At 39.4% G+C, this 26,133-nt stretch overlaps 1 protein-coding gene across 1 annotated transcript in view; it reads left to right on the forward strand.

The window, feature by feature from the left end:
• Positions 1 to 26,133, forward strand: part of LOC114653043 (lipoxygenase homology domain-containing protein 1-like) — a 394,200-nt gene that overhangs the window by 267,952 nt on the left and 100,115 nt on the right. Inside the window, 4 exon segments of the mRNA XM_051929357.1 lie at positions 5,224 to 5,465; positions 5,936 to 6,062; positions 6,513 to 6,661; positions 18,479 to 18,671. Coding sequence (XP_051785317.1) covers positions 5,224 to 5,465; positions 5,936 to 6,062; positions 6,513 to 6,661; positions 18,479 to 18,671 — 711 coding nt within the window.

Below are 26,133 nucleotides of genomic sequence, written 5' to 3' on the forward strand. Positions count from 1 at the left end.
ATCAGATAAAGGGGATTGTCAGAGAAGGACTGAAACAGAAAATTTCTCTATATGCAGATGATATGGTCTTATATATATCGGACCCAGAAAACACTGTCCCTGCTGTTTTAACAGCACTAACAGAATTTCAAAAGATATCTGGTCTTAGAATTAATCTGAATAAAAGTATACTCTTTCCAGTGAACTCACAAGCATATAATATTAAATTAGACACCCTACCTTTTACCATAGCAGATCAGTTTAAATACCTAGGGCTAAATATCACAAGTAAACATAAAGCTCTTTATCAACAAAATTTTGGCGTCTGTATGGAAAAAATTAAGCAAGACTTGCATAGATGGTCAACCCTTCATCTCACTCTAGCCGGAAGAATTAACATTGTTAAGATGAATATCCTTCCTAAACTTCTCTTTTTATTTCAAAACATTTCAATATATATCAATAAATCGTTTTTTAAACAGTTAGATTCAATAATAACCTCATTCATTTGGAACTCAAAACACCCACGTATCCGAAGAGCGACCCTACAAAGACCTCAGGCAGAAGGTGGCATGGCTTTACCTAATTTTCAGTTTTATTACTGGGCAGCAAACATACAAGCCATAAAAACCTGGACACAAATAAATGCACATACCCAGGCTTGGTCTTGAATAGAAGTAAAATCTTGTAGTATTTCTTTATATTCCCTGCTCTGCTCTCCAATAAATGAAAGTTATCGCAAATATACTAATAACCCAATTGTGCTTTACTCACTCAGAATATGGAACCAAATTAGGAAGCATTTTAAGATGGAAAATCTTTTATCAGTGGCACCTCTGCAAGAGAACCATCTCTTTCAACCTTCGCAAGTATATCCAGTTTTTAATACCTGGAAAAGTTTTGGGATTAAAATGCTCAGAGATCTTTATATAGACAACATATTTACATCTTTTGAACAATTACGCTCAAAATGTAACCTCCCAGCTACACATTTCTTTTACTATCTTCAAATTAGAAATTTTGTTAAACAGAAATTGCCCGATTTCCCCCACCTTGCACCCTCCACAATGCTGGAAAAAATACTGCTCAATTCCGAGGAAACAAACACTATTTCCGCAATATATAAAATCTTATTAGAATCCCTACCTTTCAAAGATCCAAGAGGACATTGGGAAGAAGATCTCTTAATCAATATATCAGAAAAGGAGTGGAAGGTAGCAAAGCAGAGAATTCACTCGAGTTCTATATGCGCAAAGCATAGAATTATTCAACTAAAAATTATATATCGAGCTCATCTGTCTCGCTTAAAACTGTCCAAAATGTTTCCAGGCCAGGATCCAACCTGCGAGCGCTGCAACCAAGCTCCTGCCTCACTGGGTCACATGTTTTGGGCCTGCACCAAACTAACATCATTTTGGACCAAAATTCTTAAGTGCCTCTCAGACAGCCTTAGTATCACAATCCCTCCTAACCCACTAACAGCTGTGTTTGGTGTCCTTCCAGATGGACTGGAATTGGAGAAGGACAAGCAAACGGTGATTGCATTCACTACACTCTTGGCACGCAGACTTATTTTGTTAAATTGGAAGAATCCTAATTCTCCTCTTATAAGTCAGTGGGAAACCGATGTTTTATATTATTTAAAATTGGAAAAAATCAAATTTTCAGTTAGAGGATTTGTACAAAATTTTTTCAAAACATGGCAGGATTTAATCAATATTATTTTAGAATAAGAGAAATAACTATTATTGCATTTAACTCCCTTCTCCATCTCTTATTTATATAGAAATTTACTTCTCCCCTTCTTTTGTCTAATGTTGCCTTATTAAAAAGCTTAAAGAAATTTTCCTTTAGCTAAGCTCTCCTTCTCAGGGGTGGGGTTTGATTTGTTTTCAAATTTGTTGGGTTATAAATTGATCTGTTTGTATGGAATGATTACAATGAAAATTAATAAAATAAAAATATTAAAAAAAAAAAAATCCTTCTGTTGCCTTTCAAGAATTAGCTTTACATTAAAGTGTATCCAAAGAGAAGCTTACAGAATAGCTTTGTAAGGATCTCAGAGTGCCATAAGTTACTATGTTATTCAGTTGTTATTTTTGTTTTCTTGTATACATAGTGCAGAGAAAATAAAGGAATCGTAAAAAAAATTCGACTTCAAGATTTTGACGTATCTTGACATATTAGACCTTCCTGAGTCCGAAAATACCATTTTTGACATTATGTCTGTCTGTGTGTAAATGCGATAACTCAAACGCTTTGACTCAAATCAATGTGATTTTGTACATCTGCTTTATATCAAAAACCAGGAACGATACACTGCACAATAACGTGCAGTGAATACACTTGACTTGAGAATTTATAGTTTTGATACATTTTCTCTGTACGTTTAGCATTCGTTTGCTCAGAGAAGCTCTTCTTTTCTCCACTCTAGCAGCCCGCTTCCTCTCTTCTTTGATTTAAGATATGAAGAGGTAGGGGAAGTGACGGCGAAGGTGGTAGGGAATGAGAATGGCGCCTATACACATGTGCCTCACGGTTGCCCTGCTAGCCGCTGCCAAGAGTTGATTCTACAATAAAATAAAATAAAAAGAGGAATAACCGTGGAGGTCAATCAGATAGTGAAATCTGATAGTAGACGTCACATAGTATATGTGTACCAAATTTCAGGTCAATAGGCCAAATGATTTGTGAGCTACAGGTGATTTAAAATCCTGGACAGGGAAACGGATAGCCACGGTAGCGTATTATATAAGAAGATATGAAATCCTATCAACTTTTGGGCTGGAAGTGGAATTTTATGTGAACATATTTCAGATTTTTTTAAATAAACTATGGCTATAAAGATATATGATGAAAATTTTGTGTGCATATTAGAAATTATGAAAAATAAGTAGATATGAAATTTGAGAAAAATCGCAGAACCAGAAGTGGTACTTTAACTGAACACTTTTGAAAATTTTCAAGCAAACTGTGGTTATAACTGCAGATAGATGATTCAAATCTTTTGAATTAAAGATTCTTAATTATGTGATTTAAGGTGGATCACTGGTGTTCTTCTCACAGGCATTTTCATCTGCCTTTCTAGGTTGTCCATGTTTACAGTTCTTTGACGTCTCTTTTTGAGTTGCTCCACGTTGTCAGGTGTAACAGTTGTTTCAATGTGATTTCTGATGTTGCTTTTCTTCTAGCTCGCTTTATACTGTTGTCTTAACTTTCCGAGTGGCTTTTGTTTTCATGACGTCACCATGTTTACTGGTATGCCTGTTTGTGTTGGGGCAGATGCATGCTTATGCTCATAAAACTAAGCACACGTGCTAACGTATGTCATCAGGCAGTGTAGTGACATGTTCTCCTTGTACAAGAAGGTCAAAAGCACAAAAAACAGCTTTATTGACCTTTTCCAGAAAATCTGACCCTGATCAAGTAACCTGTTTAGTTAGTCAAGGCATTACTCAAGGCATTTTTTGCACTTTGTTATTTTTGTACATTGCTGTTTTTTTAGTATATATATTGTGGCAGGCGGCTGGCGCCCATGCCCAGCCGGGACACTCCTGCACACTATATTCAGGGGAGCAGCCATGGACACTGCAATACCTCCCCCTGGATGCTAGATGGCTGCCCCACTGGGGTGGAGCAGTGCTTCAGTTTCCCACAGGGCTCCCTGGGAATTGGAGTTGGGTGCAGCCCTGTTGGGTCCCGCAGGCACTGCCAGGGGGTGCTATGTTTGGGACTCCTGAGCCCGTGTGGGCAGCATATTCATCACACCCGGAAGTGCAGCCAGAACTTGGTGATCAAGCACCTGGAGCACTTACGGGTGAACTATAGAAGGAGCCAGCAACCACCACTCAGTGGGCAGAGTCGGACGGGAGCAGGACAAAGCTGCTGAGGAGGAGGAGTGGTGGTGCCGAGAGGAAAAGAGAAGTGGTTTTGTGTTTCATTGTGTGCTATGGTTGGGACTGTGTATTGCCTGTGGGACACGGGGAAGACGTGCGCCCACAGGGGAAGAAAAATAAACAGTTTATTTATTGTACACGTGCCTCCCATGTTCAATCTGTGTTGGGTCGGGCGGTATATAGCGTCATCTTACAATATATAGCTATATATATAATTCACTAAGTCCATGGCAAGCAAGACGCATGCAAGACCGAGCCCCGCCCACCAACAATTCACTAAGCAGCCGACCATGGCACACGCACTACAGAGCCAACAATTCACACAAGAGCGAAAGCATTTGCCAAGAATGTTTTAATTAATCAAGAAGGAAAGTCAGAGGTTCGAAGAAGATCACATACCATCATAGTTCTGACCATAAACGATGCCGACTGGCGATCCGGTGGCGTTATTCCCATGACCCGCTGGGCAGCCATTACTCCCACTGGCATGCCTCCGCATAAAGTCAAACTTAAAATAGGTTCAGTCGTCATGCTTCTCAGAAACCTCATGCCAGCAAGAAGGCTCTGTGATGGCACTAGACTGACTGTTCTCAGCATTCACCGCAATGTACTAGAGTGTAAAACAATCGTAGCTCCTACCTCACAAACTGTCCATATTCCCCGGGTTTCCCTGACCCCATCAGATTCAAATTTGCCTTTTACTTTTACACGCAAACAATTTCCTGTTAGATTGGCCTTTGCAATGACAATTAATAAGGTGCAGGGACAAACTTTCAAAAAGATATGCCTGTATCTGCCAAAACCAGTTTTCAGTCACAGACAGTTGTATGTTGCTCTCTCCAGAGTTCCATCTTTTCATTCAATTACAGTCGTATCCTCAAACCCACCCCATTTGGACAACTGTGTCTTTCAGGAAGTGTTCACCCATCAATACATAATTATGCGGCGTATGCTACGCTGCGGGTTGGCTAGTATATATATAATATATATATATATATATATATATATATGTACTGTATATATATATATATATATAAAACATGGGATCTTGTAACAACAGTTTTCATAATTGCCTTAGTGATCTTTTTCTTCTTATCTCTACTGAACTACCTTCTAGTCTGTTTAAGACCACCATTAATGGCTTCTTTCAGTGGACTTTTCCTTGAGGTAATTTACCAAAACTTCCTCTTTGTATGGGGATTGAAATGGTGTTCAGAATCTTCACTTGCAATAAGCTCCCGTCTTCTGATGTTTTAGTTTTGTATTCTCAATGCAGAGAACAAAATTTTTGTATCTTTTTAATGAAATTAACTAAACTCATCATCCACAAAATCTTTTGTGTTCATAGGTGTATGGGATCTCTGTGTCCGCTCTTTTGGCTTTCAGGACCTCAACACTGAGTCTAACATACTGCTGGTGCTCTGCTGTGAGAAAGGAAGCAGCACGCCTCATATTATCCCAAAGGAATCTCTCAGAAATATACAAATGTACCAGAGTGTGATTGAAATGGACCCAAAACATGGAATTCTAAAAAAAGTGAGGCTTTATATGGATGGCAGCGCAATGGGAGCAACTTGGCATTGCATTGAGGTAGAATACTTCACTTGACATTTCAATGTCCGTTTATGTCCTTTATTTTATTAGTTGAATTTTTTTTTTGGATATGTATCAAAACTTCAAGATGATGAGTTTTATTGTATAAAGAAATTATATTTAAGGAGAGCACACTTTTTAAAGCCCATCTTAAGCACACTGTGTTCCAGATAGAACATGCCTGTAGTGAATGAAGATGAACAGTACAATAGTTTAATTTCTTTTTTGCCACCGTATTATGGCCAATTTAAGAGACTTGCTGAGAGCCACACTGTGTGTGACTGCTGGAGAACAAACCCACAAGTTTGTGGTAGCACTTTAGCCATGGGGCAACACTTAAAATTACTGAAGTCATTTACTGGAAAAACATTAGACTCTCAGGCTGTATTTTTGCATGCTAAATGTTGTATTTTAAGAGTAATTTAATTTAATAAGACATCAGCCTTTTTCTCTTTTTAAATATTTAGGTGAAACTAATACACAGGGCAACACAAGTGTGCTATGAGTTTCCTTTCTGTACAACTCTGGAAAGAGACTTTGAGAACTCAGTGACAGAGCTGCCAGTCATCAGGAGCACATCCGACTTTCTCACTGGTATGTACCTGGATGTCATAAATGCCTGTATTTATTAAAATATCCCTCCTGGAATCAATGCCTTTCCTGAAGCAGCTGTTGTATTGTGTAGCAAAGTAGTGGTTTGCTTATGAGAAGCTATAATTTGCAATTCCTTTTACTAAATTAGATTATAAGTTTCTTTTCATTGCATCCAAAGGTGAGCCAGTTTCACTTGGTAACTGAATTTATCATTATTATATGTTACTTTGTAATGCTGATTTTCATTTGTAATTTTATGTTATATGTGAAGGGTGCTATTTTAAATAAAGGATGATTACCTAAATAAGTGTTTTCTCTCATGATGCATATTTCTAAAAGCTAAAAAAGTATCTTATGCCTTTTAAGTGAAGATATAATATCTGATTTAGCCACAGGGAAGCAGATAGTTGCTGCTTTTTATAAATGCATGTCTATATTTATTTTTTGCAGTGAAAGAGTATATTTTAACAGTAACAACTGGGGCATCACCACAGTCAGGTACAGATGCGGAAGTGTGTGTCACACTCAGAGGATCATTAGGAGACACTGGAAAAAGGAAATTGAACAGAAGAGGCGATTCATGTTTTAACTCTGGAAAGGTGATCATGCAGATTAAGCATTGTTCCCTTTTTAACAATCTGTCACTTTTGTTTTTTTTATTTTTAATAGTGATATAGTATTTAAAGTTTACCCTCTCTGTTTATCATGAGTATTTGTCACATGCACTGTATAACAAATCATATAACAGTGAAAGCACACATTTCATCCGAATAAAAGAAAGTAAGTTAGGCTCATGTATCCAGCGGTTATTACACTCTGAAAAAGGACAATGTGAGGTGAGTTTCAGTATCCTACAGGTTTTAATATAATGTGAAATAAATGATATTCACAGGGAGTTAAGTGAGCAACGAACCTCAGTCAGTTTATCAATGGTGTATTGCACACTACAGACTCGTTCAAAGAGATGAGTTTCAACTGGCAGTTCCTGTTGGTTGTGAGGCCCCACGGGCAGTGGCTTTGAATTGCCTTCATGAATACTTGAAACGTAGTGAAGTTAATATGCAGTCTGAACTCTAAGGCAGCTTCATATTTCATTGTACTTAACTTCAAGTGCGCTAGTAAAGTGAATCCAGCTAATCCTTGTATTTGTAGGTTTTTTAAGAAATGCAGATTTTATGACAACAGCACCATGCTCTTAGGTTTAATTTACACAGGCAAGGCCCAAATATCTTTGCATTGTTTTCGTGGCATTATTTTGTTAAAAAAGAAGAAGTGAACACAATGAAATAAAGTGTTCTGCCCAGACAATTGCCCGATTATGATAAAAATTTTGAAGGTTTCTAACATCTGTATGTACATTGTGACAGGACCATTAGGGGGCATGCCAGCCACCCAGTCTGACAGAGACAGACGCAGGAGGCACACTTATAAAAACACAAATGTTTTTTATTTTTCTTCGCTCGTGGAGAACGTCTTCCCCATCCCCACGAGCCCACAACACAGTCCCACAAGCACAATAGCACACAATAGAAATAATTCCTCCTCTTACTCTCTTTTCTCCTCCACTACTCCTCAGCAAGCTTTGTCCACCTTCCTCCTGACTCTGGCTTCTCGAGTACTGTCCACTGGGCCCCTTATATAAGGCACCCGGAAGTGTTTCAGGTGCTCATTGCCCCACTTCCGGCAGCACTTCCAGTTGTGGAAGAAAAACCACCCACACAGGTTCAGGAACAACTGCAGCTGCCCCTGGCGGCACCCCTGGGTCCCATCAGGGCTGTCTCCAACTCCACCTACCATGAAACTCTGCGGGAGTCCAAGGCATGGCTGCCACCCAGGGAGGCTGCCATCTAGTGTTCCGGGGGAGGTAGCGCTCTGTCCACACTTGCTCCCCTGGTCCTTCCAAAGCAGAGGCATCCCAACCAGGCTGGGGCCCGGCCTGTACACAATTTACTCAGTGGAAATAAAATATGCAAGATTGTGGTTTCTTGTTTCTATTCATCCATCCAGCTCAAAGTTCTAGAGAGCCAGTGACTATCCCAGACGTATTGGACACAAGGCATTAACCAACCCTGAATGTGGTGCCAGTCCATCACAAGACATTGGACCACAGTGTAAACCCTAATCATCTGTCTTTTTATCTCCAGCCAACCCCTTTGAATAACTTGTTGACAACAAGAAAGAAAATGAGAGAAACTTTACTCACCAATCAACTAGGAGATGCTCATAAGCTTTGACAGAGGAAGTTAAACAAAACAGGTTTCTCAAGGGACTGTGATTTGCTATGAAAACCAGAGGACTGAACCATTATTGTAGTCAGACCCAAATTCCGTTGCTAGGAGTAGTTTACTAGAGTACTGTTATTGAAATGGACCCAAAACATTTAGATATAATACAGAGTCAAGATGAGAAAGATTTGAATGCAAACAAAACTGCACACAGTACTCCAGATAAGGCCTCACCAGTGCATTATACAGCTTGACTTACCTTGCGTGTTATTAGCCTTCTTAATGTTGTCTTTATGATATCTAGATGTAGATAGTGAGATTTCAAAGCTGTAACCCATGGACCCTGCAAGGGATTTTAAAGCATAGGCACTAAAGAGCTCTGAACCAATGATTTGGGTTAATATGAAGAATATCCTACATAAGTGATTGACATTATTTTTTCCACTCTGTACAGTTATAAATAATAGTAGTGCTGTATTTCAGGCCTGAGGTGTCATGCTTCAGCAGAACCATTTAAAGATGGTGCCATCCAAATTTTAACTTTTATTGTACATACTAGCCATATTACCTAATAGAATATATTTACAAACATTTGATATCTCTTAAGTTTGCTTGTTCTCCCTGTGTCTGCGTGGGTTTCCTCCGGGTGCTCCGGTTTCCTCCCACAGTCCAAAGACATGCAGGTTAGGTGCATTGGCGATTCTAAATTGTCCCTTGTGTGTGCTTGGTGTGTGTGTGTGCCCTGCGGTGGACTGGTGCCCTGCCCGGGGTTTGTTTCCTGCCTTGTGCCCTGTGTTGGCTGGGATTGGCTCCAGCAGACCCCCGTGACCCTATAGTTAGGATATAACGGGTTGGATAATGGATGGATGGATGATATCTCTTACCCTATGTGTACTTTCAGTGCCTTTCCTTAGTGTCCTTGTGTGTAGAATCCTCTCTTCACTGGTGCTCCCTCTTGTGAGAGTCCTGGTCTGCTCCATGCCCCCTTGTCTCTACTGGGAGACTCTTCAACACAGAACTGTCAATAGTCATAGAATGAGATGAGCCGGGCAAATGAAGGCACACACTTACAGCTAGGGTTAGGTAAATAATAAATAAATCCAATAAATATATCCATAAAAAATGTAAGTGACAGTGGAGGTTAAAACAATCCATAAATAAATATACTTTAAAAACAACACTAAAATCCCAAGACAGGAAACATTTCTAAAAACTCAGTGCCCAGTGCCTCCTTTCTAAAACTGATGTCTCCTCTGTTTACTGCAAATGGGATCCTACAGACAGAGGAGACGTTCTTCCAACAAGCACATCTAACCTTCTTTCACAGGCTCAGGTCACTGCTATCACCCTGAGCTCCTTCAACCTCTGCTGTCACTCCTCGGCACGTTGGGTGGGAACAAGCATCAGGTCACTCCAGCTATCCCAAGAAATGTTCAGTTGGAGCTATCCTCTTCAGCCCCTTTGAGCGCCAGCCCTACTTTCTTTCTAGGGGCTGCCTCCTTTCCTTTGCACCCCAGTGGCTCCCGATCCTGCCGTCTCCATAATCTGTTTCCCCTGTAAATCTCAGACTCTCTTCCTTTTGTTCTTGTCTCTCTCTGCTCCTCTCAGCTGAGCAGGCTCCTCTTATATTGTGCTTGATTGGGTGCAGATGTGACCCTCTGCCCACTCCAAGGTGTAAATGTGGCACTTGACTGATCAGCCAAGCACCACAATCAACCTCAGAGCAGCACTATCATATTGAGCCTGCACGCTCTCAGGACGCAATTAATTATTTACAAAACCTGTTCTTTGCCAAGGACCACTTATCACACCTCTCTACAGCACGCTCCTGTCAAGCTTGTTTCTCTGACTCCTTGCTCACCTCCTGTCCACTCCCTTGAAGCTTTTATACTTCCCGTCTTTGAAGGTGACTCTCAGCGTGCCTCCTACGCTTTTACTCCTCTCACATTTGCTCTTCGCCTTTCAATCAAATCAGCAAAGCCTAGATAACAATCTTAACTGGAATACAAATACAAAAAAATAATTTTCTAAATGCAACCAGCGCTTATTTCTCCTCCATAAACTCAAACTATTTAAAGTAGACAAGGACCTCATGTTGTCCTTTTATCGCAGTATGATCCAGTCTGTGATCACTTTCAGTTTCATTGCCTGGTTTAATAGTCTGACAAAGCAAAACTCAAAAAAGCTCCAGCAGATTACGAAGTATGCAGCTAAAGTTATTGGGGCTGATGTAGATGATTTGACTAGTGTGTGTCAGAGGGCAATGCTAAAGAAACTGGAAATCATCTCAACTGATGACAGACATCCATTACATTTAGAACTTAACTTCAGTAAATCAGGAAGGATAGTCGCTTTGAAAACCCACACAAATCGCTCCAGAAACTCCTTTCTTCCTAGTGCCGTACGACTTTTCAATAAGAAATATCGGAGATAATGTTTAAGGTTTTGATATATATCCTGTTACTTTTTTTTTTTTTTGGTGTAAATATGTTTTATCTAACTGCCTTACCTTAACCTTTCTTATTTCTATTTGTCTGTTTTATTTCATTCTGTCTGTTACCTGTTATTAGATGCAACTGAGAAGGCAAATTTCATGTTTTCTTGTGTAAACATGACTAAATAAAGAAACCTAAACCTAAACCTAAAGCCAAACTGACCAATCACACTAAAGCCAAAATGACCAATCCAATTGCTTGAAGGAACCAGACAAGCACATGAAGCTTAGCGTTTTATTATAGAATAGTTTATATAACTAAAAAAGTCCATTATGTAATTGACACAAAACAGAGAACATGAATAAATAATGTGTTATTGTGATCTTGTTGGCAGTGAGCACTAACACCACCGCAGAGTTCAAAATTTGCATTGTTATCTTGCCCTCAGATAATGAGTGTCCAAGCCCTTTATTTGTTCTTTTTGAAATCCTTTCTGAAATCTTCACCATAAACTTAATACAATTAGTGTGTTCAGTTATGACCGAAAATAATAACTATCACCAGTCATTGAGACAAGAAAGATTTAATTGCATGCTCTAATATGGATTGTTGTCATAATGCCACAATAAAAGAATTAATTTGGATGAATATGATTTTGCTTTCCTTATCAGCTTTCCAAACATTTAACATGCATGAGTGCGTTTGAAATAGATGTATCTTAATTCATTTAAACCGCCGTGCCAGATGTCTGCATAATTCTGCTCCTGGCTGACATGCTTGCATGATAGATTAGCTTTAAGGCTATAGAGAAAGTCACTTCTGCACTTGGGCAGGACCATACAATTTGGAACACAACTGCATATAATCAGTACGCACTCTTTTATGAACCAAGTGAAATCAATAAAATACACAGAGTATATTTCTGTAACAGAGCAGCAACAGCTAACTGCTAAGTATATCATTCACCATCCTTTTTGTTAGAAAGGTAGCCTGCTTGGCCACCACAGTCTTCCAAAATGAACTCATCTCTCCTACTGCCAATGAGCTCTTCTCTCACTCAACTCCACAATCTGTAAAGGTTGCTCTCTTGCTGAAGCTTTGCCGTTTAATCCTACTCTGTGGTCACTTACAGATCCAAGCTAAATTTACTAATACACAAGTGTGTAGAAGCCTTAACATTTTTAAGGCCACCACACATCTTTATTCATCAGGGATCTCTGGGAAATTAACAACATCAGCTCTCTTATTTACTGCATGTCACTGGCAGTTCTTTTTGGGGTCACTCCATGACAATTTACACAAGCATGCTTCCCTTTGTACAATTGACTAAACCCTCTGAATCCAGCACCAGTCTGAAAAATGGTCCACTTGGATGCACATCTAAGTTGAGCCCATTTTTATTCATCTTTTAACCTAACATGCACATCTTTGTGAATGCAGAAGGAAAAGCGAAGTGTCCAGAGGCAACCCCATGCTGACCTCAGGGATGATTTTAGCTTGCCTTGCCTGGTGGTGCAGTCAAAAATGTCAGAAGGGCATCTTGCTACAGTGATCATGCACTTTATGGTTTATGTGGCTATACATTTGTTGCCTTGATGGCACAGTCTTTCATGGCACACTCATTGAATCTACATCTCAATTTTTATCAGATCACGGAAGTGACCTTTCTACAGAAAGTCTTCATTGCAATTCTAATTGGAACATTCCTAAAGAATCAACTGAAAACAGACCCCATGTAGGGAGATGCAGGTTGACATTGTTACTCTATACTCCATGTAGGAGTTGCACTGGAAAGTGGGTTCTCCATTGTCTGCCCAGCACCCTACTCCATCACACTTCACCTGTCTTACTACTCCGGCACATCCATTTTCAAGAATTCCTGCATTTGTAATTCCATATATTGCCAGTTCTGTTTTATGCCCAATTTATATTGCACTTTCATAATCACAAAATCCATAATTTGTTTTTTTAATTTTAAAGTTTACATTAATCAGACTATTTTACAAAGCAAGAAAATACTGTAGCCATTAGTAAAAATGTATGCCTGAAGTTGTTTCGCAATGTGATTGATTTGGTAATGGGGCATTGTTGTGATTCACATGCATTCTACAGCAAAGAGTGTGTAGACCTCAAAAACATCCAAAAACAAGGCCTACCTGAGGCAGTCTGACCTCAAACTCTACAGACTGGCTTAAGCCTAATATGGCCTAAAAGAGGCCCTGGCTTTTACAGTTCAAAATATCTCTTTAACTCTCTCACAAGATACCAAAGTACATCTAAATGCTGTTCTTGGTAAAGGAATAGTCAAAACCTTTAGCTAGGAAGGACACATCCATGAAATAATATTTATAAATTTGCACAAATTTATTTAGAAAATCTCAAAAGAACAAAAAAGGCCAATGGTAAGGCAAAAAGGGTTTGCCTAAAAGGGCAAGAAATAACAAAACAAATCCCAAAACACAATCCAATAATAATAATAAATAAAAAAAAAAAAACCTGAAAATCAAACACCGGCAATCCAAAACAAAAAAAGCTTCTTTATGGCTCTGCTGAAACATTTACATATATTGGACCCAGCACAACCTTTCTCATTTCAGACTCTACCTTCTAGACAAGCCATGTCAGGGTAGGCTGCTGCTCCACCGTGACCTCATTTTCCAATATGTGGGCTCAGAATGTGATTGACTGAATTAATACATTTGTGCTCTAGTATTTCCCCTTTATATCTAAGTACACTTGTTTGTCCACCAGAGAAAACAAATATCTCTCTATTATAAAAAAAATCCTGAGACGAGACAAGACTTTTTTCAAGAGAGTTTTTCAAGTCCTGCAAGATGAGACTCACGGCCTCCTCTCAACCATATTCAACCACGCACATGGTCCTGTCACCTCTCATTCATGTGAAGTCTTTTGACAAACACAGTTCCTGCTCTCTCAGCTCTTATAAATTTTAACGTTTTCCTCACAGTTCTTGTTCTCTCAGATCTTATAAATTTTAATATTTTCCTCACTTTAAGTTCCCAATTAAAGAAGACGTATTATGTCCAAATCTTATTGAAGAATTTCATCACGAAGGGTTGTCAACAGAAGAAATGAGTACACAGGCAATCCTAGCACCAAGAAACGATGAAGTCAAATGAATTTACACCAAGACTGTTGATCGGTTACACGGTATAATTGGTTAAATGTGTATCAATAGACTGTTCTGAAACAGTTGATGGTGATCGTGCGGAAGATGAAAACATCACCTTACAATATCCCGTAGAATATCTACAACCGTTAACACCATCCTGTCTTCCACCGCACAAATTACTGTAGAAAGAAGGATGTATCCAAGAAAGGTAATGTAGTACATCTTCCGCAGATAAAATTTTTTTTTGTTGTTCTTTATTTCGCCTAATACAATTTATTGTATTAGGGATTTGTTAGTTTTCACATACCCCTTGGGGTCAGAGCGCAGGGCCAGTCATTGTACAACGCCCCTGGAGCAATTACAGGTTAAGGATCTTGCTCAAGAGCCCAGCAGAGTAGGATCGCTTTTGGCAGTGGCGGGGATTCGAATGGGCAACCTTCTGGATACCAGCACAGATCCTTAGCCTCAGAGCTACCACATTACACACCAAAGGGGATCTTGATATGCCATTTGTATTAAAACATTAACAGTTTCCCATTAGAATAGCTTTGACAAAGACAATTAACAAATCACAGGGCCAAACATTTGAAAAAGTCATTTTATTTATTAAAAAGAAACGTAATTCAGTCACGAGCAGTTATATGTTGCATTGTCACGATGAAAGTCCAAACACAGAATCAAAATGAAATGCGATATTGACGAAAATTTAATTCAAAAAATTGTTTTTATTGAAGTTTTACAATAAAAGTGAAAGTTTAATAAGTACTTGAGTGTTAATTTCAAAGCCAAACAGAACAAAATTGTATAATGCAATAAATAACTCTAACGCAACATGAAGCATAATTTACTTTCAAACTTTGTTTTATTACGTTTTACTATTTTTTATTATGGTTAATTACTTGCTGTAATGTAAAATAGTTAGTTCTATTATGTATATGTAACAATTCCCATGAAAATAACAATCTCTTTAAATTGTACATCCGCATCCCCGCAAGTGGCAGAACCGCGAAGAGGCTAGCGTGTAGCGCAGGCCCAGGGGTTGGCAAGCAAAGTGAGCAGGGGGTAAAGCCCCCTAGTTATTATACATTGGATTCAGAAAGTATGCAGGACCCTTTATTTTCTTGTAGATATCATATTTAAATGGATACATTTGCATTTTTGCCCATTAATCTGTACTCCGTAACTAATAATGACCCCAGGTATTCTATGGGGTTTAGGTCTGGGCCACTTAAGGACAGTCAGAGACTTGTCCCAAAGCCACTTCAGTATTGTTTTGGGTGTATGCTTCGGGTCATTGTCACGCTGAAAAGGTTATTGACCCATTCTGAGGTCACATGCACCCTAGAGCAGGTTTTCTTCAGGACGTAACTGTATTTGGCTACATTCATTTTTCCCTCAAATCTGACCAGTCCTTGTCCCTGTTGTTGAGAAGCACCTCCTTAGCATGAGGATGTCTCCACCACACTTTAATTTAGGGATGATATTAGGCAGGTAATTATGAGTGTCTGGTCTTTGCCAGAAGTTTTGGACGTTTTGCCCAAAGAGTTCAATGTTTTTCTGTTTTGTCTCGTCAGGCCAGAGAGTCCATTTTCCTAATGCTCTGAGAGTCCTTGAAATGCCATTTGGCAGACTCCAAGCAGGAGTACCATAAATACCTGATTTATGAAATGCTACTGAGATGGCCGTGCAGCAGAGGACTTCTGAAACTCTTTTAGAGTGACCATTGGGTTCTTGGGTTACATCCTTGACCAAGGCCGCTCTTGCATGGTTAGTCAGTTTGGACACACTGCCACCTCTAGGATGAATCCTGGTGGTTTCAAAGTTCTTCTGTTTCACGATTATTGAATCCGTTGAGCTCCTGGGGACAAACAAAACATTAGAAATAGTTTTATCCCCTTGCCCCTGTAGTGTATGTGAGGGATCTCTATTTAACCTTCCAGCCCAGATGCCAGAAATACGAAGATGTCTATACATTAAATTGGCAAAAGTCTACACTAAATAACTTTCACTTTCTTTTTTGGTATTTTTGACATGGTAATACACTATTTTTCAACAAATAACCCAAACACACTCCTTGCCACAAAATGTAATACAAGTAATACAATTTATTCATAACATAAGGATAGAATATAGATATATGCAAATATATATAGATATAAATGTATATAGAAAGACAAAGTGCAATAAATAACACAAAACACATTTATGTTAACTTGACTGAACTTTTTTCTCCTATAGGAAAAGACACATAACTTATGAATTTTGATCTGTCAGTGCATGTGGTCAAGATGGATACATTTTTTAGTTAGATTTTAAGTCTCTAGCATCCACACTGTGACAGTGATGTTCATCAAAACTCATCTGTTCAGGAAGGCTTTTAGCTCTACTTGACTTTATTACTCTTCTCTCAGTTTACTTCTCTGTCAAGATGCTCATGTAACCTGTATGTGTGTGTGCGAGACCATCAATTATGTTGTCTGTTAGGCTTTTTTTCTCTGAATTCACTGTTATAATCTTCTTTATTTATTTATCTGGTTTGTACAATGCTATATACTGTATACCCTGCTGTTCTTTCTTATATTCTGTAAGTGCCTTGAGCATGGGAAAGGTGCTATATAAATAAAATGTATTATTATTATTTATTATTATCTGATCACAGCTCTTCTATGCTGGTTTAAACAATACACAGAGTTTGTGCTGTTTGTGTGTGTGTGTGTGTGTGTGTGTGTGTGTGTGTGTGTGTGTGTGTGAGAGAGAGAGAGAGAGAGAGAGATTTAGCTCTGAACTTTCCTACTGGATTTAGGAAGAGAAACTTACAACAGCTAAAAACGTACCCATCACAAATGTAATTACTTTTCAGTTATGCTGATGCCAATATCTTAATACATTAGCTGGCATTGTCCTAACTATTACGTTACAATTAATAGTTCATGGAATCAAAGTAGGTGTTGGTGCATGTATTCCTTCTGGGTCGGCTTTCTTTGATAGACATGAAAAGATTATGCATACATTTCTTTCTTTGTTCAGGATCTCTTCTCCTTGTTCACCATTGTCACATCTTCTGGTTGCAGGCAGTACTGCAGTTTTCTCTTTGAGGTTTTACACACAATGTTTTCTGCTGCTAGCATAAAGCTTAGGTCTCCAGCTAGCGTAAATGTTACTTATGCTAAATAGTTGGTGGTCAGTCAACTCCCTTCTTTAGCAAGAGAAACATGTTGCTTTTACAGAAGATCCCTCTCTTGCTTGCGCACCTTCCTTTACTTGAGCAAGGTTTGGACTTGTGACATCCTTGTTTAACTCTGATGTAGGCAAGTCTTTCACTCTTCCAGTCCAGCACCAGGTTGCCGTTCATAGTTAAAAGGATCACTACTACTTTGTACAACAACACCCTAGACAATGGGGTCCCTGTTATAGAGCAGACATTATGAACAGGCTGAGAGCATTGAGTGTACAGAGAGATGTAGATGTGGTGCTTACAAAGATATTTAAAGGAACGAATAGATGTTTTGCCATTAGTTTCTTAGGTGCACAGAAGTCAGACTTTTTGGTTGACAATTGGTGTAAAGTTTTGTCCATGAAGGTTGCCAGTCATTGAGTTATGGCCCTTTTTCCCTGTTCAAGTGCATAGTCACATTATGCTTGATCATTTTATCAGGTAAGGCCCACAGCTGCTCCTTGTGGAAAACTGACACTTGACCTGGAATTAAGAGCGTCTGACAGTTTGCTTTTTAGTAAAGTCTTGTGTGCTAAAGCATAGCAACATGGGTATTGCCAATCTGTTCACCATCCTGATCTGTGCCTCACCACAATTTTATCGCGGAGGTCTACAGAGAGTTCTTTGGACTTCATGGTTCAGTTTTTGTACTGTGTGAATTGTGGGACCTTAAATACACAAGTGTGTGCCTTTCTAAACGATGGCCAATCAATTCAGTTTACCAGAGCTGGGCACCAATCCAATTGTAGACTCATCTCAAAGTGAATAAAGCAAGCAAGATGCACCTGAATATTTTTATAAAAGTGATTCCAGTTTTTGTTGCTTAATACATTTACAAACCTTTATGAAAATATGTTTTCACTTAGTGATTATGGGTTATTGAGTGTGGGCTGATGGCAAGTTTACCCATTTAAAATTAAATCTATAACACATTCAAGTGTCCAGAAAGTGAAGGAGTCTGAATACTTTCTAAATCCACTGTAACCAACTGAAATTAAATTGAGGCATTTTCAATTTGATTCATGCATATCCTGATTATACAGAGCTGTCTTGAACTGAATTCATTGATAATAAGAATTGCCATTTTGTCTTTTAATAAGTGTACTGTACTTTCTTTAAGCTGCTTTCCACTGGTTTGTCCAATGCATTCCAGTTATCATATTTTTGCTTCTCTAAGTGGTGCTTATTAGCACGTGGCAGGCAAGTTCTCAAGACAAGTGCAAATTTAGTCTGAAATCAGGAAGAATGTTGCTGTTTCCGGCAGCCCTCATATTAGTGCTACTCCTGATATGATGCTGTAATTCTTTAAGTCTCCAAACTGACATTTTCCTGGTACTGTGAGAGCACTTATCCTAAAGTGGTTTAATCATAGCTAAGCAGCCAAAAAAATCAAAGAATTGATATTTCAGGTGGACGTCTTCAGACTGGAAGCAGTGGACCTTGGGGAACTGCAGCAGCTTGATGTGGAAAAGGGAGAGGGAACTGACTGGTATCTGGAGACCATCAAAGTGAAAGAGGGGACAAGCAGTGGGAGAGAAGCAATATGTAATGTTCAGTCCTGGCTAAAGGGTGATGGCAGTACCACATCAGCACCTGTGACAGGTAAGCATCTGATGGCAGCAGTCATTTTTACTGAGAACAAGCCTCCTTGACACTGCACCAGTGCTTTAGACGTATGTATTTTCCATTTCTCTCATATTGGTCTTCATGTGCTTGTTCTCAAAGAATTACCTAAATACATCATAACCTAAGTAAATGTTGTGAATATAAGGCCCTCATTCAAATTCAAAAAAAGTCACACTTCAGAGAGGTGACTAGATTTCTTTTGCATCCATCACATGTTGGCAATACCTGGATTATAGTTACAATTTAATTCAACCTTAGTGTGACCTGTAGGGGGTGCCGCTGAGCCACAAATCCAAGACACAATAATGCCCAAACACACTCTCTGCTCAAATAAAGGGGTTTTATTGAGCCCCTACACCACAGATGTCGAGCTCCAGTACTCGAGGGCTGCAGTAGCTGCATGTTTTCATTCTAACCATCTTCTTCATTAGTGAGCCGTTTTTACTGCTAATTAACTTCTTTTGCTTTAGTTTTAATTAACTTGACTCAGGCCCCTTAGTTGTCTCTTTTTCCTTAATTAGTAGCCAATCAATAATGAGACAAACAAGCCACCACATGACCAGCTCACCTGTGCCCATTACACAATATCTGAAAATAAAGAAAGGTGAAGGTCTCAGTAAGGTTGATCTCTCAGGTCACCAAAACATTGTGACGGTGTCCTTAGAAAAAACAGAAAAATCAACAGATTTGGAAATGTCTGCTGTGGCAGAATGAGAGCAGCAACAAACCATTGAATTAAATAATGGGCTTAATTAACGGCAAGAATCAGCTTCTCATTAAGAGACTGTTTGGAGTGAAATTGGTTGGAGTTTGAAATCCCAGTTTAGCTGGTCATCTGTTGGCTCGTTTCACATCTCATTTCTGTTTGGCTGCCATTTAATGAAGAAAGGAATCAATTCAGAGGACTGACTCCTTAAACAGGGCTATTGAAATGAAGGGAAAAGGAGTTAATTAGCAGTGAAAACTGGGCTCTGATTAGGAAAAGGTTTAGAATGAAAACCTGCAGCCACTGCGGCCCTCCAGGCCCGGAGTTCGACACCCCTGCCCTACACCTTCTTCACAAGAAGCACAACCAAAAAACACACCAAGCACAGTTCTCCTACCTTCTCCAAGAGTGTAGCCCACTGCCTCCCAACTCTGACTCAATCCAAATGAGGCAGAGGGCTCTCTTTTAAACTCGACCCAGGGACTGCTTCTGTTCTCCACCCCAAGTCGTCCTGAGCAGTTCGGGTTGTGCGAAAACAAGGGCAGTTCTACCCCAGCAGTGCCCTGTGACGGTCCCCAAAGATACCAGCAGGGTTGCATTTCCAGACTCCATTTCCCATGCAAACTTGCGGGTGTCCTAAACGGGTTTAGCCCTGAGGAACACTGCCACCTGCCGTGTAGGTGAATGACCTGCTCCTGGTGAGCCTGTTCTCTCTATCCTTCCATTATGGCCTCCTGGCCAGGAATGAAACCTTCCATTATCCTGGCCAGGATGCCTGTTCTTCCTTCTGGGCACCGACATTAGATTGTCCTTTATGCTTACCCTATTAGTGAATAGTGAATCAAAAAACATTTTAAGTTTTTGCCACCCCTACCACCCATGCCTACGCAAAACAAAGTTAAATGCAATATAATAATTTTGGCACAATTTATTTGGGCAATAATTAAAAAGAAAACAGTCTAATGATTCAATGCTTTTCAATACTACACACAATATCTGTATCGAATTGAAGTGCAATATAAAGGCATATTGTATTTTAATTCATGACCATACAATCACACTCTGAATAAAATTGAAACAAACTCAATTCATTTCATTCAGAGACAACAAGGCGTGCCAATTATGACCATATTTTGGCGCAGTCACCACTACAACGTACAACTACGTTTTTCAACAGATGACATGAGATAACAAAACATTACGAGGTTTAATTCTGATGTCAAAGAACAAAATTGAGTGAAAGCCAAGAAAAGAGACTAGAATGTACTCGCAAATGAAAACAATGACAATGTAGATGATTCTTGAGCTCAAGGGTGCCGTCTTTTATATGCAACTAGCCATGATGTCACATGATACACATCTCCAGATGACACTGTGCATAAGCCGCATAACAACCACTATAACAACACCACACAAAATGATGAAGGCAATGAAATTCAAGATGGAATGGTGGGACATCGCAGAAGTATTTGAATATTGGTAAAACAGCTGAATCTGCAAAAACTAATGAAAGTAAAAACAGATTCAGCAACAATGAAAATGGGTAGAGAGTAAGAACAAGCAAAAATATGAAACAAACCAAGTGCCAGTCATACCACTTTGTATCTCGGTTTCTGCCCTTCTATCCACGGTCTCAGAGATTCTAAAATCCTTTGTTATCGCCTGTTGCGATCTCCACACCATGCAAACATAATGAGCTTCTTGGTATTGCTAATATCTGTTAATACGTCCAGCATTAAAGAAAACCCAGGACTTGTATTTAGTCTGTCTGCCTTAAGCGCTCCTTAACAAGATGACAAATGAATGTGTTATGGTGTGACAATAAACCAGGACTTAGTGTGTACACACAGTGCAGTGTGAGGAAGTGCTGACTTAGTGGCAACTTCAGATGTCATGACAGGACAGATTAATAAAAGAAAAACAAAGATCTAAAAATGTGTGTTTATTTCATCTGTGAATAGCAATTTTTTAACCTAAAATGTTAGGCATAATCATCATCAAAACTCACAAAGAGACACAAACCAAGCAAGAATTATAATTTCTGAAACCAAACAGAAAGAAAAGTAAAATTAAATTCAATATTATTATTCTTCTTCCTCCTCCTCCTCCTCTTCATCTTTTCCCACTTCTACAGTATGTGGGGTTAATGCCCTTGATCAGCCTTGTGCATTCAGCTCAGTGCTGCACCTCCTCACCAGTCAAGATCTTTTCCTTCAAGTCTTCATTTGCTTTATCCGCTTAGGGATCCCTTGCTTTCTCTTCCCCTGTACTTCCATTTTCATTACTCTTTTGCCCACATATTCATTGTTAAAATTAAATTCAATGAATAGTCATAAACCAGTTTCCTGAAATTCTATATTTGAATGCAAGAAGATGTTTCTTCCATGTTTTTATTTGTTTTTAAAATGTTGAGGCAAGTTCTAAATGGAGAGTCAATGTTTAAAGATGACATCACAACCACAACACAAGCAAATATGCCCAGCATTCCAAATTTGTGATATGTGTATTGTGATGGATGGCTGGGGCCTTTCCCGCCCGGGACACCTTCATGGAAGGACCATGTGAGTGACGATACCTCCCCTGGGACATGAGAGGGCAGCCCCCCCTGGTTTGTATCAGGGCCACGGGGTTGGTGCCTGGACAGTGGCAGAGTCCTGGACTGCAGCACTTCTGCCACACCCGGAAGTATGTCCAAGAGAGGATCTGGGTGCACTGGGAGTACTTCCGGGTGCCCATGCACCACTTCCGCCACACCAGGAAGTGCTGCCGGATGATCATCAAAGGGCACCTGGAGCACTTCCGGGGGCAACTTAAAAGGGGCCGCCTCACTCCACTCAGGGAGTCAGAATCAGGAGGTGGAGGACAGAGCTTGCAAGGAGAGGAGTGGAGGTGGCAGAAGAATAGAGAGGAAGAGAGAGAAGAAGGGACTGAGCTATGTGTGATGATTTGTGTGCCAGAAAAGGAAAAGAAAATAAAAAGTGTGTGGGATTTTGGGACTTCTGTGGTCTGTCTGTCTGACAGTTTCGAGGCTCATTTTACCACAGTATATATCCGTGTATATGTCTAACTCAGGCAGACTGTTAAAGATTGTTCTTTTGACATCTTTTCTATTCCACCAACAAACCTTTTGGTGGCACTGTGAACCTAAAGAGGGACACAAGTGTCAACAGCTGTGGGATTTTATCAAAGAATCATTGAATCGTAATAATAATAATAAAAAAGAGAAAACTGTCACATAACAGAGACACAGCTACTAATAATACATCAGGACATTCATAATAAATACAGCATTTCTCACTGCTTAAATAACTGTATTGATATTATCATTAACTGCTAAATTTGCCTTTACAGCAGTATGTATAGTAAATATAAAAAGGGCACTACTTGTTATAACAAGGTACAATATTGTGTGCTGTTAATGTTTAAATTAATTAAGTTTACCGTTTAGATCTTTTTATTGGGGTCTATGACCTCAAGTGGACTAATTGAGACTTTGAAATGTAAACATTTCTTTAAGGTGAATCAGTCAAGAAATCGCTACTTAGAAATTTATTTGAACATTAAAACATCCTGCTGCAGTACTGGCATCTTAGCCTAAAGGCAGAATTAATGCAGGAGACCGAGGAGTTTTTCTTGTGAAAGCACTAAGGTCAGCACTTTTACTTGGTGTTCTTGAGCTGAGGAGGGTACAGGTTGGGCATCTCATGAGCTGAAACGTGTAATGCTCAGACATTTCCTATTGACACTGGAAATCAGCTTAGCATTGGGGTGATCGAGAACTTGGTTTCCCAGTACACAAGTTTGTTTCTTTGTACACAAGTCTAATTCAGATTGCGGTGGCCTCAACTCCATGCCTCCATTCTCTCAATTCATCATGCTGGCGTTGGAGTCTTTCCCAGCAACATTGAGCACAAGGTAGGAACTCCCTATCACTCCCTGATATGGTGCCAAGTCAGAGTCACCAGTCAACTTAACCTGCATGACATGTGATGTGGAAGAAAAACCAAAGTATTCAGAGAACAAAAACAAATTAAAATGAGAAAAAATGTGCAACCTGCACCCAGACATTGAGTAGGCCAGGTTTAGAACCAGGATAATGTGAGGTCTGCAATGTGTAGACATCATCTACAGCCTTGTGCTGCTCAGTGCCCTGAAGTTCTTGCTTCGATCTTTGTGCTATGTGAAAAGTACAGAAAGATGATTTTAGCATAGGGGAAGTCTATCTGTGTGTCAGGGGGTTTGTGGTGAGGGATATAGAGTGGAGTACATGCTGTGCATGATGTTTAAGCTGAGCATGGTTCATCACCTTCAAATTCCGATATATGGTAACTTAGGGGGTTAGATAGATAGATAGATAGATAGATAGATAGATAGATAGATAGATAGATAGATAGATAGATAGATAGATAGATAGATAGATAGATAGATAGATAGATAGATAGATAGATAGATAGATAGATAGATAGATAGATAGATACTTTATTAATCCCAGGGGGAAATTCACATACTCCAGCAGCAAAAAAATATTAAATTAAAGAGTAATAAAAAATGCAGGTAAAAAACAGAGAATAACTTGAATAATGTTCAACGTTTACCCCCTCTGGTGGAATTGAAGAGTCGCATAGTTTGGGGGAGGAATGATCTTCTCAGTCTGTCAGTGGAGCAGGACAGTGACAGCAGTCTGTCTCTGAAACTGCTCCTCTGTCTGGAGATGACACTGTTTAATGGATGTAGTGGATTCTCCATAATTGATAGGAGCCTGCTGAGTGCCCATTGCTCTGCTACGGATGTCAAACCGTCCAGCTCTATGCCAACAATAGAGCCTGCCTTCCTCACCAGTTTGGGTTGGTGGCAGGATTGCCACTCCAGCCATTTTAAAAAACCCTACACTGTTCAGTGTGGTGCTAAGGTGTCACCCATTGCACAGCTGTACTCGGACTCCAGTCCGGGTGGTTCATCGTGTGGTGGGTGCGGCAACGCACTGTAGTCAGTGCATGCTTCCAACCTAGATGGGCATAAAAAGATCTTTTCTTGGTAAGCATGTCTAGTTTAAAGTGGAAAGGGCAGAGGTCTCTTCCATCAACTGCAGTATACAGTATATGGCTGGTGGTCTGTCCTACTAGCCACTATTTTTGCTTTGTGCCCTCCCCCACCATGAGCTATCGCCTATGGGGTGAGAAGCAAAAGCTTTAGATTCGTCAAAAATTTTGATCTCCGGTTTTTGACTGATTTCAATGTTTTAGGGTCCCCTGATACCAAAAATATCGATATCTTGGTGATGGGTGTGTGTCTGACTGTCTGTGTGTGTGTGTCCTTGTGTCACAGTTTATTGCGGATATTCTAGAACTAAAAGGGCTGGATGGAAAAATACCAAACTCAAAATTTAAGCCTGTTATGAGATGACGATGTGTTGATTAGTTTTCGAGCCAAATCATGCAAGAGAAGGAGGCACTCTAGTGGAACCCTCAAATACCATAATTCTGCAATTAATTATGAATTCTTCTTGTCGATCAGAAAGGTCAGCATCAGAGCGGTAAATAATAATTGAAATATTATAGAATAGTTTGGATACCTTGGTTCCTAGGGTGCAAAACCTACTGACACTCACGTCCGAATTTTTGATAAAGATATCTTCGTTTACCTTTTGTTTCATGTTTTATAAATGTCCTAATCATTATTATTTAGTATGAGCAATGTAACCCATACCATATTAATTGCAAAGAGAAAATGGAGAGAACCAAGGAACATGGCTCAAGGTTATTTAATTATCAATTAATCCATTTATTTATTTTATGAGTTCCGTTAATTTCAGTCATTGTCACAGGTAGCCAAAGCTTTACGGGTCAAGACACAAAACTCACTCTATAAGAGTCACCCGTCCATCAAATGCACACATTATCACTCACACTGGTCCAATTTAGTCATCGGTTGTCTTACTGCACAGGCCATTTGGATGCAAGAGATGTGAGAGTACCTGGAGAAAAACCCACAAAGACCCAGTGAAAGAATACACTCCACTAAGATAGTGTTTGGGTTATTATTGCTTTCCTGCTTCCTGGGCTGTGAGGCAACAGCAATAATTACTGTGCCACCAACTATTAACTCATACTGTATATTTGTATGTCATTTTATAAAAATATGTTGTTCCGAGTAGCTAAAAGTAAACACAAAAGATATGTAAGAGAGAGAGAGTAAGTACAGCAAACACCTAAACTCCTTAACACTCAGGGACTAGACTGATACACATCTTCCCATTCAACTAGGTCATGTCTTTATATTTATTATTTTATTTATTATCATACTGTTACTTTCTTCTTACTTCCAGTGTCATGTTTACAGTATGTTCCTTCTATATATTCTTGGCTCACCCTGCTTTTTTGTACCTTTAGATATCATAAATGTACTGGTCGGCACTGCACTGTCTTCATTTGCACCACTGTCTGCCTTTGCACAGTCCTGTAATGTTTGCACATGCTTGCACACATGCACTTTATATTGAAATGTGTAGTTTTTTTTCTGTAGTCCTGTGTTCTGTGTAGCACCTGGAGGAACATTGTTTCATTTCACTGTGTACTGTACTAACTGTATATGGTTGAAATGACAATAAAAAGCTACTACTACTACTACTACTACTAGAGTAGACAGTCCAGTTGAATCCAACCTCATAAAATACCTCTGGTCTCCTAGTATCACCAGAGAGGATGAGTAATTTAATTTGTGACAATATATGAG

The sequence above is a fragment of the Erpetoichthys calabaricus genome, chromosome 6 (assembly GCF_900747795.2).
Source record: "Erpetoichthys calabaricus chromosome 6, fErpCal1.3, whole genome shotgun sequence".
Classification (NCBI taxonomy): Eukaryota; Metazoa; Chordata; class Cladistia; order Polypteriformes; family Polypteridae; genus Erpetoichthys; species Erpetoichthys calabaricus.